Genomic DNA, 20,619 nt, shown 5'->3' on the forward strand with positions numbered 1-20,619 from the left:
TTTGTAGTCTCCTCCTGCTACATGCCCTGCAGGAGGTGCTAGGGCAGAGGGCAGACTGCTGTAACCCCTGACAAAGGAAAAAATGCCCTTGCAGTGGTAAAGTCAGAAGCATTTCACATTTGCTTTTTGTTTTTATAATATCTCACTCTTGTTTTCATTCATATTTCTTAAAACATCCAGGATCAAAGTAATGCGGAAGAGTAGGACCTGGTCCAGTAGATTACAAAGTTAGGTTGACATAAAGGGCATTTGTCGCAATTAGCAGGTCAGGTTCGAGAAGGTGGGTCTGCTTGAACCCCAGCTCTATCCATGGTGCAAGCTGAGAATGCACTCAGGGTTAGAGAAACAGAAACGACAGTAGCAGGGAGATGCTGTTTTCCCCATTAGGTTGGCAGAGCTCCTGCAGCTGGATCCCTGTGGCACTGGCAAGCTCTGGTTTCAAGTCAGCCCCCTTGGGCAAAGTGCATACCCTTCAGTGAGGGGCTTCCCCTTCCCAAAGAGAATGCCCCTTAGAGGCCCTGCAGTGCTCTAGAGCGAGGGTCCTCCACCCTCCATGACCTGGAGGACTGCGCTCACTCACACTGCCAGATCCTGCCCATGGCACTCCATCCAAAGCAAGTGCAACATTTGGGGCACCAATAGCTTCAGAGAAGGTTGATCACATCATGTCCCGAGACATAGGAAACAAACAATCAAATTGTAAGAACACTCATAGGAGGTTTTAAGCATTGAACAAAAATACTTCTGGAAACTAAACCCATAACTTTACTTTGGCTTTTAATTTATTTTTATCATAATTTTTTATTATGTCGTGTTAGTCAACATCAGTATACCCTAGCTTTCTGATGCAGTTGCCCATGATTCATTATTTGCGTGATAAACCCAGTGTACCATGCTCAATATAGTCCTCCTTAATACCCATATCAGCCTATCCCATAATCCCCACACCTTCCCTTCGGAAGCCTCAGTTTGGCTTTCAGAGTTCATAGGTCTCCTCCATGGTTCATTCCCATCTTCTGTTCCCCCCATCTCTTTATTTTTCTTTCCTTCTCCTTCTCCTACCGATCTTCCATTTTGACCTATGTTCCATAAACAGGAAACTCATAGATAATTGTCTTCTCTGCTTTGACTTTATTTCAATTCAGCATAACTCCTCCAGTCCGGCCCATGTGCCGTAAATGTTGGGTAATCTATTCTTTTTTGATAGTTGAGCAATATTCCATTGTCATATAGCTGGACCACACGTGAATCAGTCAATATCGTTGGGAGCGAGTACTGCTTTCCACGACTTCTCTAGCTTATTGTGGACAATGCCGTTATGGAAATATTGAGCATATGGTCCCCCTTCTCTTCACTGCGCTGTATCTTGGGGTAAAACCCAGTAGTGCAATTAGCTGGATCTAGGTAGCTCAATTTTTACTTTTAAAGGATGCCACTGGCCAGACTTATTCAAAAGACTAGGAGAAAGGACCCAAATTAATAAAAATTAGAATGAAAGGGAGAGACTGACATCTAACACCAATGAAATAGGAAGTTGATCATTAGAAACTTTTATCACACTTATGCTAATAAATTAAACAACCTGGAAGCGAAATGGATGCCTTCCTATTTCTATTCTTTGTGAGAATAAGCTCTGGCCAGTGGCTTATCGATCTTATTTATTCTCTTTCAAAGAATCTCAGCTTCTAGTTTTGTTGATCTGCTCTAGTGTGCTCTAGTTTCTGAATTCATTGATCTCGCCTCTAATCTTGATCAACTGCCTTCTTGTGCAGGTGGGTTAGGGCTCTGTTCTTCTGCTCCAGACATCAGGGGAAATTCAAATCAAAACCACATTGAGATACCACCTTCAGCCATTAGAGGCAAAATTGACAAGACAAGAAACAACAAATGTTGCAGAGGATGTGGATAAAGGCGATACCCTCTTTACACTAGTTGGTGGGAATTCAAGTTGGTACAGCCACTTTGGAAAACAGTGTGGAGTGTCCCTTAAAAGTTAAAAATAGAGCTACTCCTATGATCCAGCAATTGCACTACTGGGTATTTTTACCCCAAAGATACAGATGTAGTGGAAAGAGAAGGGCCGTATGCACCCCAGTGTTCATAGCAGCATTGTCCACAATAGCTAAATCTTGTGGGAAGGAAACTGAGATGCCCTTCAACAGACGAATGGATTTCAAGAAAGATGCAGCACCATATAAAACAATGGAATATTACTTCAGCCATCAGAAAGAACGATTACCAACATTGCAGTGCAACATGGACGGGACTGGAGGGAGGTTATGCTGGCGAAGTGAAATAAGTCAACAGAGAAACACAATTATCATATAGCTTCACTCATCTTATGGAACATAATGAATAGCAGGGAGATCGGTAGGAGAAGGAAGGGAAGAATGAAGGGGAGGTAAACAGAAGGGGGACTGTACCACAAGAGACTATGGTCTTTAGCTAACAAACTTGAGGGCTTCAGAGGGGAGGGGTGGGGGACTGGGATAGGCTGGTGTTGGGTATTAAGGAGGGCACATATTGCATGAGCACTGGGTGATATATGCAAAATAGAATCATGGAACACTACATCAAAATCAAGGATGTACCGTATGGTGACTGACATAACAAAATAAAAATTTATTATTTTAAAAAAAAAAAAATCTATTATTTAGTGTAGTCACCTTCATGAATTATCTGAGCCAGACTTCTTCTGGAGAATCTTGTGCTGCTTCTCATCAGCACTTGCTGCTGCGTTCTACATCAGCACTTGCCAGCTTTGCCCTGCAACTTCGTACCGCTGAAGTGATTCTTTCCTATCTCAGAACCAAACCTGATTAGTTCAAACTTCTCTCACTCCCTACCTTCAGCCTCATAGAATTGAAGAGAGTCAGGCCTTGCCCTGGGTTAGACTTTTAGCTGGGATGAAACTGTGCGGCTGGTTGTATCTTATATCCAGACACTAAAACTTCTCCATGTCACAATAAAGGCCCTTACTTCTTACCATTTATGTGTTTCACTGGAGTAGCCCTTTAATTTCCTTCAGAAACTCTTTTCCTTTGCATTTATCAGCTTGCCATTTCTTCGTGCAAGAGGTTAGATTTGTGTAACTACCTGCATTTTTGTCATAGCTTCCTTTACTTAGATTTCAGTAATTTTCTAGTTTTGGCTTAAAGGGGAGAGAGTGCAACTCTTTCTTTTCACTTGAGTACTACTTAAAAGCCAATGTAGGTTATTATTTGCCTAATTTAATATTGTTGTGTCTTAAACAATAGGGAGGCCTCGAGGGAGAGGAGAGAGCTGGGGAATAGCGGGTCAGTGGCGCAGCTTCGTGAATGCATAGGACGACTTTACCTCAATTTATTCTTGCCATCTATTATGCGTGCAGTTCATGGTCAAGCAATTAATAATAGTAACGCCCAAAGATCACAGATCACCGTAAAAAAAAAAAAATAATAATAATAATGAAAAAGTTTGAAATATTGTGTAAAATTATCAAAATGTACAGACACCCAAAGTGAGCAAATGCTGTTGGAGAAATGGCATGCCAATTGACTTGCTTCATGCAGGATTAAGCTACAGACCTTCAACTTGTAAAAAAATGCAGTATCCATGAAGCACTATAAAGCAAATGTGAAATAACGAGGTATGCTCTGTATTGTTATGGATTGAATTTGGATCTCCCCAAAAGATAAAGTTCTTAATCTCGGGTTCCTGGAAATTTACTCTTATTTGCAAATAGGTCTTTATAGAGATCATGAAATTAAAAATTAGTTCATTAGATGGGCCCTAAATCCATTATACTGACTGGTGTTCTTATAAAAAGGGGGAGTTTGGACCAGAAGCAGGTATGCAAAGAAGGAAGAATATATGAAGACACATACACAGAATTTGGCCATCGTGCATTTGAGTGAGGCAATATATAGCAAGGATTTTTAAGGCAACTCACCAGAAACTAGAGAGGCAGTCAAGGATCTTCCCTCAGGGTTGCGTCAGGGAAAGCGTGGCCCTACTAACGGATTCACCTCTAGTCTTTTGTAACTGGAAGACAATGTATTTCTTTGTTTCCCAAGCTACTTGTTACTTCACAGTTGTTCTAATCAATCCTGTTTGGGTGGAGGGGGTGGATTTCGGCTTCCTACTTCCGCCGCTTCTATGACATCCTTATTTCTATTTATTTTCTCTCTCTCTGCTTACTTCTAATGTAAGCTCTATGAGACAGGAAATTTTGTCTCTTATAGGAACTGCTGTGTGGACATAGCATTGACACATGACGGTACTGCAGCAGTAGGTCATTAGAATATCACAGAAGCTTTAAGAACAAAAAGGAACACGGACAAGGTAATATAGTCTCACCCTGGTGGAGGATGAGTGTGGTAAGAATGTGACAATGGAAGCAAGTTCTGGGCACACATGATATAAAACATTAGCCACTTTGAAAGTCGGTGAAGGTTCAGAGGGCAGATGTTCAAAGCTGTGTGAAGCTGCACTTTGCTTGCTCCTCTGAAGAGACAAAACTTCAAGTTTGAAGCTGCCTCTGTGAATTTTGGGTTCATTATGAGACAACGAAGTTAAGATTAAAGCATGCCATGAGGACTGCTCAGGCCTCCTATGCTCCGACTTTCTGTTTCTCACCATAAATTTCAGGATAGTTTTCTCTCCGCAAATATTTTGGGGCTGCCAAAAATGGAAAAAAGTTAGCTTTTAAAAATGCTCCTCTATGACCCAACACACAGTAGCTGCTTTCTCAGACATTACAAGGCAACTCTAGATAACTGGGTGGTGCAGGGCTGGCAGAGGTGTGCATAAGTTCATAACCTGCTGGTCAGTCTCTGCTGGGGCCGATGGGGCCCTCTACATGTCCTCCCTCTGGGGACCCCATACGGCAACGGATTTCCTAGGGCATACTTTTCCTATGGCTGAACCCGAAGCTCTATAGAGAGGGCTTGCAGTAACATGGGATGCTTCTTCTAGTCCACTTTACCTCTTCATTGGCAGTAGGTCTAATCACGGGCTAGCTCCAGTGCCAGTGGGGTGGCGAGTGGATCTTTCTGCCCCACTGAGCCACTGCAGAGACATGTATGTGAAGTCTTACCACAGGGATAAAGAACTAGGAAAGTGATCCAATCTTCCTAGATAAACAATGAGGAATTACTTTGTGATATCAAGTGACCTGCTCTCTAGCAGAGCATGGTTCTGCTGGCCCCTGGATTCTCTGCAGCAAATAAAATGACATGTCACTATATCTTACATTGGTTTCAGCTTTTGTTCGTGTACATTTGGGAAACCCTTTCTGAACGGGTTACCTTGGAGCTCCCTCCTCCTGCCTTCCTTCAGAGACGTTCACATGGGGCCACTGCCCTGAAGCAGCAGATTCAAGGGCCCTCCCCTTAACATCTTGTGGGCTGCCCCTGGAGTCCCTTGAAGGACAGTATGGACCTCAACATTCCCCCGAGTCAGCTGGAAGCAGGCCTCATGGCTACATCCTTCCTCTGGCTACATTCTCTGCTACATTAGCAACAAAAGAGCCTACAGGGGGACATGCTTTTGGAGCACAAATTTTTACAGGAAAGCTTAAACTGCTAGCAGTTTCCTTTGATAACAATAATGTAACATTCATCTCTGTCAGAAAGGTACACTGGATGCTAGCATTTATTCTTACTAGGAAATACTACTTTCTAGTTTGTTGAACCGACTATTTGCACATGAACATCAGTAGCGTTGGGAAGATTCGTGCACAGAGGGCAGCAATGAGCGGTAGCCGGTTCACAGGTCCCACGATGTCAGCAGTTTGGAATCAGAGAACTGTGTTCATGTGTCCCAGTTTGGTCACTTACAAGATAGGTGTCTCTCCATGCCTTGACTTCTCATCTGTTGATTGAAGGAATAACAGATACCCTGAGGGATGTTTTGAGGATTCAAATAAAAATGAGAGTGCATGGAGTTAGTTCAGGACTTGGTCCACTGTCAGGGCTAAGAAATGCTGGTTAGATGGTTAATGGTCATGGTCCTAGCCACTGTAGGAAATTCTACAGTGATTTCACTGCTACTTAAGATCCACAACAGCAGTCAGGGCAGTTGAGGAAAAAGAGGACCAGTTAGTTCGGTCATATGGTGAAACAAAACATACCAGTGGGCTCAAACTTAAGGTTTTGTGGATTCTGGAAGTTTGCTTTTGTTTCCTTGTGAACATCCTATGCTCCTTACAGTTTGCTGAAAAAGTGCTTTGATCTGCAAACACGTCCACATATGGGCAGCTCCTCTGGGTCTAGTGGATGGGATTTAGTGTTCTTTTTCTCTACAGATCTTCTGAGGCCTCCTGGAATCCTCAGCCAAGACCGAGGTCAGCCTTGCTCGGCACCACCACTCATGTATGCTCCTGGCTCCTGGCGCTCGCCTGGGAGGTAAGCTGATGCACAGCAGGAAGGGGCCACTGACACGTAGTGACCCCAAAGTCATGGTTTATACATGCCTCAATTGAAAGGTAAATTAAGAAGAGTTTTGGATGATTTCCTCGAGTAGAAACTCACATCTTTAGCTTGACCGAAGCAGATCTAAGGAAGTCGGAAAGCCTGTCACTTCCCACCCCTGCAGAATTTCCTGGGAACATCATCACTGACATCTCAAAGTGAATGTGCTCTCACACTGCAACCACACAGAAGTGTCTTATGTTTAGAAACAGATTTTGAATCAGAAGACATCCTCAGTTGCAGTTTCTTATTCCTCTGTAAGGGGTCTGGGAAGTGATAAATGGGTAAACAAAGAACTAGAGACTTAACCTAAGAGTAAGAAGAAAGATTAAAGATGTTTCTTTTGGAGAGGGCGATTGACCTTCTAGAGAATTTGAAAAAGTGAATTAGTGAAAGTAGTCAGGAGAGACACCTTCCTGGTGAGCAAACAGAAGGACTTTGATAACCATCTTTTGAGGAGTTGTGTCAAGAGTTAGAAGTCCTTCCTCTATATAGGAGGCCTAATCACCTTTGGGAACACAAGAGGATTTTGGATGAATCTTAGATAAACATACCCAGATACATTTTAAGTTTTTATTCTTAAATCCAGGCATGTTTAGTAATCCAGGTTGCTTTGTTCTTTGATTGATCCCTATTAAATCAATAACTTTCGTTTAGTTTATGTCTTTGCTTATAAGGCGGGATTAATGTTATTCTGTGAGAAGTCTGCTATGATTTCTGAGTGCAGCTAATTCACCTCATTCAGCAACTGAAACTCAGCTACTTGTGAGACTTAGGAACTCTTAAATGGCCCCTATTTAAGCATTAGCCCCCAGAGTAAAGTTGGTAACTGTGTTCATAGCTTCATTTAACATCACTGATAGAAACAGAATCTGGGGCAATTTAGAAATGTGTCTTTGTGTGAGACTTTGTTCATTTAAATCTCACTGAACATCTTGCTATAATCCAACATTGTGCCGGAAAGTGAGGAGATGACAGTCATCTAAGGTAAGGTTACACTCCTTAAATAGATATGTCCTCTCACGACGGAATGCGCAGAGTGCTTAGGAGCACCAGAAAGAGACAAGGGAAATGTCAGCTGAAGGTACTCCGTGAGAGGGAGCTTTTGACCTGGGACGAGCTTCCTGGGCTAGTGCTGATTTCCAGAACATGTAGAATGAATGTGGATGGGATTATCAAGGACTCAGTTAACATGAACCATATATATGGTTACTTAACCTAAATATAAGATCAACCTGTCTGACTGGAGGCCCTTTTGAAAGCAGGGATACAGCTGTAATGAATAATAAATGTATTAGACATTTTGAGTCTTTTTAACCTAGAGCTCTTGGTTATCGAAATGACACTTCTTCCTGATTCAGTGGGTACCAGTTGTGTGGAGTGTTAACTCCTACACTTATTCTGCCAGGACCCTCTTTCATTGACCTGAGTTTGAAATATTTTCTTAAAAATTGTGACATAAAATTTCAAATTTTAACCATTTTTAAGGATGTACAATGTTAGCAGCCATTAGAGAAATAAATTAAAACACACAAGATATCATCACATACTTATAAGAATGGCTAAAATAAAAATAGTAAATCGCACCAAATATGCACAAGGATGTGGGAAACTGGATCACCACACATTATCATCAGCGAAGGTTACCATCTCTCTGAGAACAGTCTGGCAGTGCTTTAAAAAGTAACCTGCACCTACCATAAAAACCAGCATTGCACAATCGGTATTTATTCTAGAGAAATGAAAAACTTATGTTCACCCAAAACCTACATAAAAAAAGTAGAAATAAACCAGATGTCCTTCAATAGTAAATAGTTAAAGAGATCGTGGTACATCCCTACTGTGGAATACTACTTGACAGGAAAGAAAAAGATACACACAAGACAACCTTATTGAATCTCCAGGGAATTATGGAGGAAGAAAGTCAATCTCAAAGGTTACAGACTGTATGAGTCCATTTATAAGATATTCTTGAAGTGATACAGTTGTGTAGAAATGCAGATAGATTAGTGTTAAGGTTAAGACAGGGCAAGGGGTGGAGGAAGTTTGCTCTCTGTAAAAGGGCAATAGGAAGGATCATTTTGGTGATGAAAATGTTCTTGTTGACTGTATCAATGTCAGTATTCTTATTGTGACGTAGTACTATGGTCTTGAATTATATTACCTTTGAGGGAAAGTGGTAAATGAGGCTATGGGATCTCTTCATATTATTCCTTACAACTTCATGTGAATGTATAGTTACACCTCAAAATAAAATCTCAGTTACAATTTAGAAAAGGAAAAGCCAGAGAGAAGAATGTTCTTATTGATTAAATCCATAATTACTAACAAATACTAAACTAAGTAAAATGGATAGATAGGCTCACTGAAAAATAAAGTCAAGGAAATATTCTCAGAATCTAGAGGCAAGAGTCAAAGAATAAATTACAGAAGAAAAATAATATACACAAAAAGTTCATGATGGGAAACCGAATATTTGACTTCAAAGAAAATTCAGGAAGGAGAGAATGAAATGAAGGCAGGATTTATCCAAAAATAATAAAGCAATTTTCAGAGTGGAAGCAGCACACAAGTGGATTATATCAATCCATCATTGAAATTTAGAACTCTACGGAGGCTCAGAAACTTGCCCAAATGTCATACAATCAGTAAATCTCAAAACTGGGAATCTAGCAGTTCAGCTCAGAGTTTGTTTTCCAATTCTCTTTAGTTGAAAACAAGTAATTAGAAATATCAGGTTCAAGGCCCAACCCACACACGAGAAGGCAGTTGATCAAGATTAGAGCAGAGCAGAAATCAATGAATTAGAAACCAGGAGCATAGTAGAAAAGATAAACAGAACTAGAAGCCGGTTCTTTGAAAGAATAAAGAGATCAATAAGCCACTGGAAAGACTTATTCAAAAGAATAGAGAAAGGATCCAAATTAATAAAATTATGCATGAAAGGGAGAGGTCACAACTAACACCAATGAAATAGGAAGGATCAGTAGAAACTTTTATCAACAGCTTTATGCCATAAAATTAAACAACCTGGAAGAAATGGATGCCTTCCTGGAAACCTATAAACTACCAAGACTGAAACAGGAAGAAATTGATTATTTAAACAGACTGATTAATTATGAAGAGATTGGAAGCAGTGATCAAAATCCTTCCTAAAAACAAAGTCCAGGGCCTACTGTAGATTCCCTGGGAATCCTCTTCTACGACATCGGCCACACAATCTTTTCATGACACATCTACAAACATTCAAAGAAGAAATCATACCTATTTCCAGAAGCTGTTTCATAGAAACAGAAGGAAAACTACCAAACTCATTCTATAAGGCCAGTATGACCTTGATCCCCAAACCAGGCAAAGACCCCATTAAAAGGGACAATTACAGACCGATATCCCTGATGAATATGGAGCCAAAATTCTCAACAAGATCTTAGCTAATAGGATCTAACAGTACATTAAAAGGATTATCCATCAATACCAAATGGATTCATCCTGGGATGCAGTTCTCACATTCACAAAAACAATCAGTGATAGATCATATCAACAAGAAAAGAGTCAAGAACCATATGAGCTCTCTCAATTGATGCAGTAAAAGCATTTGACAAAATACAGCATGCTTTCCTGATTAAAACCGCTCAGAGTGTAGGATAAAGGGTACATTAGTCAATTTCATAAAAACCATCTATGAAAAACCTCCAGCGAATATCATTCTTCGATGGGAAAAAGATGAAAGCCTTTTCCTTAAGATCAGGGACACGGCGCGATGCCACTCGTCATTATTATTCAACATAGTACTAGGAAGCATTTGCAACAGCAATCAGACAACAAAAAGTGATAAAAGGTATCCAAATCGGCAAAGAAGAAGTCAAAAAATGTCTCTCTTCAAGCAGATGACATGATATTCTATATGGAAAACCCAAAAGACTCTACCCTCAAACTACTAGAAGTAATAGAGCAATTCAGTAATGTGAGGGATACAAAATCAATGCTCAGAAATCAGCTGCATTTCTATACACAAACAATGACACTGAAGAAAAGAGAAATTAGGGAATCCATCCCATTTAAAATAGCACCAAAATCATATGTTATCTCAGAATTAATCTAACCAGAGATGTAAAGGATCTATATTGTAGAAACTACAGATCACCTTTGGAAGACGTTGAAGAAGACACAAAAAGATGGAAAACATTCCATGCTCATGGATCGGAAGAATAAACATGTTAAAATGTCTATGCTACCCAGAGCAATCTTACTAATGCCAGCATCCTATCAAAATACCAATGACATTTTTCAAAGAACTGGAACAAACAGACCTAAATTTGGTGGAACCAGAAAAGGCCCCGAATCACCAGGAATTGTGAAAAGAAAACAAAGCTGGAGGCATCATGTTGCCGGATTTCAAGCTATACTACAAAGCTGGGATCACAAAGACAGCATGGTACTGGCACAAAAACAGACACATGTAACCAACAGAACAGAATAGAGAACTCCTAGAAATGGACCCTTGGCTCTTTGGGCAACTAATCTTTGACAAAGAGAGAAAACACCAGTGGAAAAAGACAGTCTCTTTAATGAATGGTGCTGGGAAAAAGAGAATATGCAAAAGAATGAAATCTGACCACTCTCTCCACCATACACAAAGAAACTCCAAATGGATGAAAGACCTCAATGTGAGACAGGAATCCATCAAAATCCTAGAGGAGAACATAGGCAGCAACCTCACGACATCGGCACAGCAACTTTTTTCATGACACATCTCCAAAGGCAAGAGAAACAAAAGATAAAATGAACTTGTGGGACTTCATCAAGATAAAAAGCTTCTGCACAGCCAAGGAAACAGTCAAAAACACTAAGAGGCAGCACACAGAATGGGAGAAGATTTTTGCAAATGACGCTACAGATAAAAGACTGGTATCCAATATCTACAAAGAACTTCTCAAACTCAATACACGAGAAATAAATAATCAAATTAAAAAAATGGGCAGAAGATATGAACAGACACTTTTCCAATGAAGACATACAAATGGCTAACAGACACATGAAAAAATGTTCAAAATCATTAGCTATCAGGGAAATTCAAATCAAAACCACATTGAGATACCACCTTATGCCAGTGAGAATGGCAAAAATTGACAAGGCAGTAAACAACAAATGTTGGAGAGGATGTGGAGAAAGGGGATCCCTCTTACGCTGTTGGTGGGAATGCAAGTTGGTATAGTCACTTTGGAAAACAGTGTGGAGGTCCCTTAAAAAGTTAAAAAAATAGAGCGCTCTATGATCTGCTAGAGCTACCCTATGATCCAGCAATTGCACTACTGGGTATTTACCCCAAAAGTACAGATGTAGTGAAGGGAAGGGCCGTATGCACCCCAATGTTCATAGCAGCATTGTCCACAATAGCTAAATCGTGGAAGGAGCTGAGATGCCCTTCAACAGATGACTGGATTAAGAAGATGTGGTCCATATATACAATGGAATATTACTCAGCCATCAGAAAGAACGATTACCCAACATTTGCTGCAACATGGACGGGACTGGAGGAGATTATGCTAATTGAAATAAGTCAAGCAGAGAAAGACAATTATCATATGGTTTCACTCATTTTTGGAACATAAGAAATAGGAAGATCAGTAGGGAGATTATGCTAATTGAAATAAGTCAAGCAGAGAAAGACAATTATCATATGGTTTCACTCATTTTTGGAACATAAGAAATAGGAAGATCAGTAGGAGAAGGAAGGAAAGAATGAAGGGAAGGTAAACAGAAGGGGGAATGAACCATGAGAGACTATGGACTCTGGGAAACAAACTGAGGGCTTCAGAGGGGAGGGTGGTGGGGGATTGGGATAGGCCGGTGATGGGTATTAAGGAGGGCACATATTGCATGGAGCACTGGGTGTTCTATGCAAATAATGAATCATGGAACATTACATCAAAAACTAAGGATATACTGTATGGTGACTAACATAACATAATAAAAAATTATTATAAATAAAAGAAATATCAGGTTCAGCAAAAAATGTACAAACATATTCGTGTTCAAATTTGAAGCAAATTAAAATGAGACATGATCTTAAGCAAATGATAGAACATAAGAAATGAGACCTGATTGGACCTTGGTCCTGGTGAATGTCTTGGCCCTACAGAGGTACATTTACATAGTCTGGATAGTGCAAATGTTGCTGACTGGTTTTCCCAGTTGGAAAAACCTATATCCATCCCGGGAAGTCTTAGCTACTTGTAAAACAACTATGGTTGTTAATTTCCTTGACAATCATGCTTATCTATTTTATTTAAAGGTCTTCAGAATCCAAATCTAGCATTTTCCACTATACCTGCTGATATACTCTATTTCCAATGTGTTTGTGTAGAACCCACCGTCAGGTTAACCCAACACCGCTCCCACTCTCTTCTCTTTTGTGTCCCTCTACTTTAAGAGTTGCTCTGGTAGCTGGTCTACACTTTGTCTCATTTTGCTGACCAATAAGACATGAGGGAAACCTGTTTGGGAGCATCTCGACATAGATTTTGCACTTCTGATAAAAATGTATTGGTACCAGTTCTTTTCTATGCTTCTTACCTTAAATGTGGCCATGAAACCATCTGTGATTGGAGGGAGAGGCCAAGAGAATTGCGAAGACCTGCCTCTGAAATTACTTACAAGACACTAACCTGATGCTAAGCAGCCCTCTGCCCCCAGGCTTCTTGTCGCATGGAAGGAGATTATTTTCCTCTGTGTGTAAACCACTGTTATCCAGGTTTTCTGTTGCCTGGAGCTGAAAGCATTCTTAAAAGAATCAGCCATCCAAAAGAATAAAATGTTGCCGTTTGCAATGATGTGGATGGAACTAGAGGGTATTATACTAAGCTAAACCAGTCAGTCGGAGAAAAACAAATACCATATGATCTCACTCATATGTGGAATTTAAAAAACAAAACAGATGTACATAGGGGAAGGGAAGGAAAAGTAAAATAAGATGAAAATAGAGAGGGAGGCAAACCACAAGAGATGCCGAACTCTAGGAAACAAACTGAGGGTTGCTGGAGGGGAGGTGGGTGGGGGATGGGCCAACTGGGGGATGGGCATTAAGGAGGGCATTTGATGTAATGAGCACTGGGTGTTATATGCAACTGATGAAATACTAAATTCTACCCCTGAAACTAATAATACCCTATATGTTACCTAAATTGAATTTAAATAAAGAATTAAAAAGAAAAGAGATAGTGATCAGTGAAACTTAGTAAGTTAATGTACCACCTCCCAGGTTGTGAAGCATTCAAGAGGGCCAAATGACTTCATGCAAAGAGGTGGCTGAAAGGCAAGTCTGGGGAAGGAGGTCAAGCTGTGAGGACATATCCCAGGGTAGAATAGCAATTTGGGGAATAGCAATTATGACATCTGTTCCAAAATCCTGAAAAAGTGGCTAGGAGTCAGATGTACAAAAGTTGAACAACTGCCTTACATGAGAGCAGTCAGCGCAGCCCTTGCTCATTTCTCTGCCTTGTCTTCTCTCTAAGGAAAGTTTTGAGCCATTGGGCTCCTCATTTTACCCCTCTCTCCCCACCAAGCCCTCTTCATAATGCCTGAGTTGTCATGCAGCCAGGAGACCAAGCTGCTACCTCTTCCCTTAGATCCTTGAAAATCTCCCCATTCCATTGCCTGAATCCAGAAGTGCTCAGGAACAAATTTATCTACTGAGCCAGTGCACCCTGGCAACATGAGACAGGAAATGGAAAGGGCCTTTCATTTTCTGGCAAGTGGTCTATTGCAGTTGAGGAATTCATACCAACTGTAGTATGACAAGATACTATTGATCCAGGCAGTGCCATTTTAACCGGAAAGAAGGGGGGGTAGTTTTTCAATCATTAATCCCTAACAGGAGAGAAGTAAAGTGTTGCTTTTTGATTTAGAGCTCACACAGGTTGCTGAATGTGACTCTGGTCCATGTGTTAAGCTTCGTGCTATCCAGAAGCAGAGCTCTCCGTGTCAAGTCCTGGAGTAGCATTGTCTGGGGGTGGCAGGGCAGACACCACCCAGGCAGTGAGGGACATGCGCTGCAATGGATGCTGGCAGGGCAGGGCCATCTGAGGATCATGGGCTCTGGAAGACTGAGAAACAATTGCACGGCATGATGGCTCATCAAGGTGTGGAACCTCATTGGCAGGTCTTCTCACCCAGAACAGGAGCCACCTGGTTAGTAGGATCAAAGGATGGATAGGATATGTTGGTATGACAACACCAAGAGGAGGCTGTCTGGGGCCATCATTGCTGTGGAATTTGTACTTGACCACCTGCTCAAGACCTTCAGATGCTCTGCCTGACTGTTTACAGAAAGGCCTTGGGCCTATATCATGAAGATTGAATCTTGCCCTCTCTGATCCTCCTCTGGAGTCAAAACAGCTGGTTCTAGCCTTGGCTCGTCACTTTCCAGCCCTGACATTTCAGCATGTTGCCTTTCTGTGCCTTAGTTTCTTCATAGAGACGCTGGGGACCTCAGCAGTCATGGAGAAGATGAGATGCCAAGCCTTTAGAATGCTTCTGACCCTGAGGAGACACTGAACAGACATCTGGTCTTGTCCTTCTCAAATCCTTCAGCAGAACTCACCCCACACTCAGGCCTGTGTATGCCCCCATGGCTTGTTGAAGCTGGTTACTTCTCATTCTCTTGGTGCCTCCTAAATCTCCTCTTCCTTGGGGAAGCCCTACTACCTGGCCATGACCTGGTGACCCCAGCCCTCTGAGCATTTCTCTTGGCCTCTCTGACCTCATGCCTGTTATGCATTTCCTGTCTCTCTAAGAATAGATTCTCCATCAGCCCCCAGAGGTTATGAGCTGATTTGTCCACAGAAAGCAGCCTCCTGGTGTGGAAAAGACAGCTGCCTAGGGTTGGGAGATTAGCAAGAAGCTAATAAAAATCAGGGAAGGATGTAGAGACAGATGTCAGAATTGAGATGAAAATATAGACTCAGTTCTAGTGGGTGTCTGAGACAAGAGATCTCAGAATGGTCTTGGAATCCTGGAATTACCTGCATGAGCTTTTTATCACTACCATAACCCATAGACAAACTTCATCTATTATCTCATGTTTCTTGTCTTTTGGGTACGGGTGGCTCAGCTGCGCCTCTACTTAGAGTCTCATGAGGCCAAGATCAAGGTGTCCCCAGGCTGTGCTCCTTTCTGGTAGCTCTGCAATGGGTCTGCTTCTGAGCTCATTCAGATTATTGCTAGGATCCAGGTCTTTGCAGCTCTAAGACTGGGTCCCCATACCTTGCTCGTTGTCAGCCGGGCTGCCTTTAGCTCCTGAAGGCCTCTCTGGTCCTGGCACTTGGGCCTAAATCTCAGAGTTAGCAACATTGTGTAGAATCCTGTTCATGGTGGAAATACTTCCACTCCCCCTTTGGGTTCTCTCCTAGGATCTTCTGACCCTCTGGGATCTCTCTGACTCTCCCCACTCCATTTCTTCTACCACCCCCACCCCCACTGGGTTCTCTCTGACCCCACTGGGATCTCTCTGACTCTCTCTTTGAGGCTTCTCTTCTGCTTCCAGCTGGAAAAAGCTTTCTGCTTTTAAGGGTTCATGTGATTCAATGGATCCACCCAGATAATCCAGGGTAATCTCCCTCTCTCAGGGTCCATAACCTGAATTACTTCTGCAAAGTCCCCTTTGCCAAACAGGGTAACAGGATGACATAACCACAGGTTCTAAGGATTAAGGCATGAACTTCTTTGCATTGATCTGCCACCACACTACCTGGAGCAAGCTAGTATTACCTGTAGCCTGGAGCGTTCCCCAGCCAGGCTCCCTGCTACCTCTATCACCACCCTAAAGTCTGTCCTTCACACAGCAGCCTGGTGTCAGCCTGTCATGCCCCTGGTCAAGGGCAAATCTTTCACTGCCCTTCCTGATTCTCTGGGTAGGGCCATATACTCTGAAATGTACTGAGAAACAGTGGGACTATCACAAAAATGGGACATGAGAAGCACAGTGACCACAAGCAGAGTGGGCCAAACTCAGGGAGACATTGCCATCACAAGGCTTGGGCTTAGTGGCTGCAGAGTGCTAGGGAGACCTTGGAGGTTTTTACTGAGTTCTTAAGATCCAAAGTCTTATAATTTTGATTCCTCAACTATATTTCATCCTTCGAGCAAACATATAAATGGATGCAGCATGCTATTTCAAAGGTTTTCACTGAAAAAAACCCAGTCTAATTCTTCTGTGGATGAAAAGCAGAGAGAATAAAATGAGGCTTGAGCTTGTTTTCATGAGCCTTTGCACAGGCAGTCCGGGCTGCATGCCTGACAGGAGGTTGTGTTGCCTGCCATGTGTTTCAAGGAGAAGGTAAGGACCATGAAGAAGAAGGGGAGCAGGAGCATGTGTTCAGCTGAGTGTCATTTGCACTGACATCTCCTCTGCAAGGGCCTCTCCTGGGGAATAGGCCCCAGGCTGTGTGCTTCCTCTAGTGGAGAAATCCAGAAGTCCACATTGCTCTGAGATTATTGATTCTGACTTCTCTCTGTGCTCAGTGCTCCAGAAGACCCAGAGATAATACGGTGCTGAGTTCTCAGAAAAGGCAGCACTTAGGGGCTCAGCTTATACAGCCAGGACTTCACCCTTAGTCCTCCTCCTCCTGCCCTGTTACTTATGTTGCCCAATTTCAGAGAGACTGCTTCCTTGTGCCAACATGCAGTAGGAAGCTCCAGATTTGTGTCTCACAGTTCGCCAGTCCTTAGGAAACAGAGAGTCTTTTTCTTAGTGGTTTATGCACACATGTCAGAACTGAGTGAAATTGGCTGAGCCTGGGTCATGTGCCAATTCCTGAACCCTGACCTCTGCGGTTGGGGGTTAGAAGATGCTGATCAGTTTCATCAAGCAAATTCACCCTTCCCTGAATTAGTCATGATGTTGGGGGCTGGCGTTGGGCCACATCCCTTCCCATGAGGCCTCACCAGTATGTATGTGCACACAGGTTATGATCCCCCACTGATCATGTACACTGCTAAAAAGGCTCACGCAGAGGACGCATTTTATTATCCTCTTCATTTGCATCCATCTTTCCATCCACAGACAGTGTTTTCTTGTGGGTGTCCGGGCCTGAAGTCCTGAGGAAGGTGGTTCTTATCTGAGATCCCACTTCCACGGCTCTGAGAACACCTGTTCTCTCCTATGGTTGTTGGTCTGGCTTACATTTTCCTCTAAAAGATAGATGCCACCATGTGCCCCAGTGATGTGCCAGTTCTCCTTAGCATTTCCTCTTTTCTATCACATAGAGCAGTCATAGTCTTATCTGCAAATTACAGTATTTACAAGCAGCTAACTTATTTCCTGGTTGTCAGTGTTTTGTTTTCTGCAGATATTTGCAAAGTAATCATCAGATCAAAAGCCTGTCAGATGATCTGAATATTACAGAACAAAAGAGAACAGAAGCCTACCACCAGGATAAACTGAGATTTTATTTTACATTTAAAAAATTTTGATTCCAGGCAATGGGACACTGATTGGCGCATCAGCAAATGTCGTTTGTGCTGGAATTGCAGAGCAGCATGGATATGGGTTCTCTTTCATGGAATTTTTCAGGTACTTTAAAACTCATTTTAAATTTGTTTGTTTAATCCCTAACTCACTTAATTAAAAAAATAACAATGCAAACTACTAAGCACTAAGATAAGCATGTTTTTAGCAATTAGACATTAGTGTAGGTAAGCTTAGCTAAAAAAAAAACACACATTAAAAATTTATTGCTGGGATTAGCTTCATGACACAGAACATGATTCAGATATTCTGAATAATTCAGATTGAGTCGAGGGGTCAAGAAATGGTTGTGGGCTTGCTGGGTGTTTTATGTTGTTCTCTTGAAAATTCTGACAGTGATTTGTGCCTTGACTATCTATGACTGGGGTGCACAATGAGAGTCTGAAGACCCCCTACCAGACTGCCCAGTGAAAAAGCCTGCCCTTGAAAGGACCCAAGAATATTGCACATAGGGAACAGGCATTCATGTGTGGGCACCTATCAAGAGGGCAGTACAGAGACGAGGCCCAGCATGGGGAAGAGCGGCCAGTGCAGGCTCCTGCAAAGGAGAACCTGCTGCAAGGGAGCAGGCCCTTGCTGGGTCCTGACTCCCAGCATGCCTGTTTTCATATGGCACCGCTGCACTTTGGAAGCAGATGAATGGGCAGAATGGACGTTGGTGGCCCCCATAAAATGGTGCTGCTAAAAAGAACGGACATTCATTTGGCGTTGAACAAGATTTCTGTTGATGTTCTTGGACTATAAACTCATAGCTCATGCATACACAGTGATGATTCTCAGAACCAGCCCTGCTTAAGATTTGGAACAGCAGCTCTGCCTGAGAGGTAGAGTGACCTGCAGCCTGTGGAGGCTGTGACCTCGGGCTTCAGCAGGGCACTACTTGGCTGGGCTGGGCTTGGGGAGAAAACGCCAGCTGTCACACCCAGGTAAGAATCAACATCAGTCTCTATATGTAACACTGAATTTTGGAAGACTTATTGTACTGCCCATTTCTGTTGTTCATGAGTGGCTAATAATTCTTGACAATTTTGTTGGGACACTAACATTTATTAATCAATACTCTTGGAAGACTTGGGCATGGGATAGAGGGACGAGACTGGACAGTGAGCCATGGGGACACTGAACTTATCAAGTAGGCCTTGTATTTCTATTTGATATGTGCACCTTGTGTGCAGAGTTACAGTGGTGAAAGCTAGGGTAATATCTCATAAGTTGGGGGCCTCAGAAAGACTGGGGCAAGACTTCCAGTTATCTTTTCCAAAACCTCTTTAGCTAGTGGCCTTAAGAATTGCATCCACCGTCTTAGAGGGAGGAAAAATGTCTCTCTGGTTAGTAGTGTTCAGTAGCCATATCTTATTTCTGTCTGGTTCCACCTCTGATCATTCTTCTTGTCAGGTCCTTGCTGTTCAGAAATCAGAGCAGTTTGGGCATTAAATTGTCATCAAGGGGCGCCTGGGTGACTCAGTCCATTAAGGGTCCTGAGATTGAGCCCCACGTCAGGCTCTCTGCTCAGTGGGGAGTCTGCTTCTCCCTCTGCCTGCTGCTCCCACTGCTTGTGCTCTCTCTCTCTCTCTCTGTCTGTCAAATAAATAAAATCTTTAAAAAAGATGGTCATCTAAATGTTCAGCCCTTATTTGCATAAAATTCTTAGTTTGCAGTTGCAAATGCACTAAATTGACTTCAATCTATCTCATTTCAAAATTTCTTTCACAAAAGGTGGCTTCTTGTGATACACAGTGCAAAATGTTGACTTCCTATTTTATTTTTAAAAATTGAAAAAATACTATTTTTCTGACAATATACATATATATTCAAAGGGACGTATAAAAGTAAAAGAATAAAATGTAAAAGTAACTCATAATTTTGCTACCCAGAAATAATCACTGATCAAAATTTGGTGTGTTTTCTTACATTTTCCCTTCCTTTCATGATACATATATACTTGTTAACAAAAATTTTAATCTCATTGTGTCTTACCTTTCATTTTTCATAATATATTGTGAACATTTTACCAGGCCACTAGTTGTTCTTTCAAAATAGAATATATTTATACCTACAACATGTAGATATATCACTATTTTACCTTTGTTGGACATGCAGGTTGCTTCCTATTATTTGTTATCATAATCAATTCTGTTTTGAATATCTTCACAGATAAAACTTTTTTTCCTTCTTGCTTATCAATGATAAATCTCCTGACATACAATTGTGGGTTAAGTGAATTTTTTAAATTAAGTTTTTCATTTTAATTCCATTACAGTTAACATACAGTGTTATAGTGTTATTTGTTTCAGATGTACAATACAGTGATTTAACAATTCTATACATTAGTCCGTGCTCATCATGATAAGTGTAATCTTTAATCCCAAACACCTATTCACTAATTCCCCCACCTACCTCCCCTCCAGTAACCATCAGTTTATTCTCTGTAGTTTCTTGGTTTGTCTCTTCCCCCCCCCCATGTTAATTTGTTTTGTTTCTTAAATTCCACATATGAGTGAAATCATATGGTATTTGTCTTTCTCTAACTTATTTCACTAAGCATTATACTCTCTAGTTCCATTCATGTCATTGCAAATGGCAAGATTTCATTATTTTTTGTGGCTAAATAATATTTTATTATACACACCCCCCCACACA

The 20,619-nt window shown here is 41.7% G+C and overlaps 1 protein-coding gene across 1 annotated transcript in view; it reads left to right on the plus strand.

Annotated features, from left to right (window-relative positions):
• Positions 1 to 20,619, plus strand: part of OCA2 (OCA2 melanosomal transmembrane protein) — a 456,357-nt gene that overhangs the window by 317,794 nt on the left and 117,944 nt on the right. The window contains exon 23 of the mRNA XM_008706322.1: positions 17,931 to 18,024. Coding sequence (XP_008704544.1) covers positions 17,931 to 18,024 — 94 coding nt within the window. The remainder of the gene's footprint in view (positions 1 to 17,930; positions 18,025 to 20,619) is intronic.

This window comes from Ursus maritimus, unplaced genomic scaffold (assembly GCF_017311325.1).
Source record: "Ursus maritimus isolate PB19 unplaced genomic scaffold, ASM1731132v1 scaffold_27, whole genome shotgun sequence".
Taxonomy (NCBI): Eukaryota; Metazoa; Chordata; class Mammalia; order Carnivora; family Ursidae; genus Ursus; species Ursus maritimus.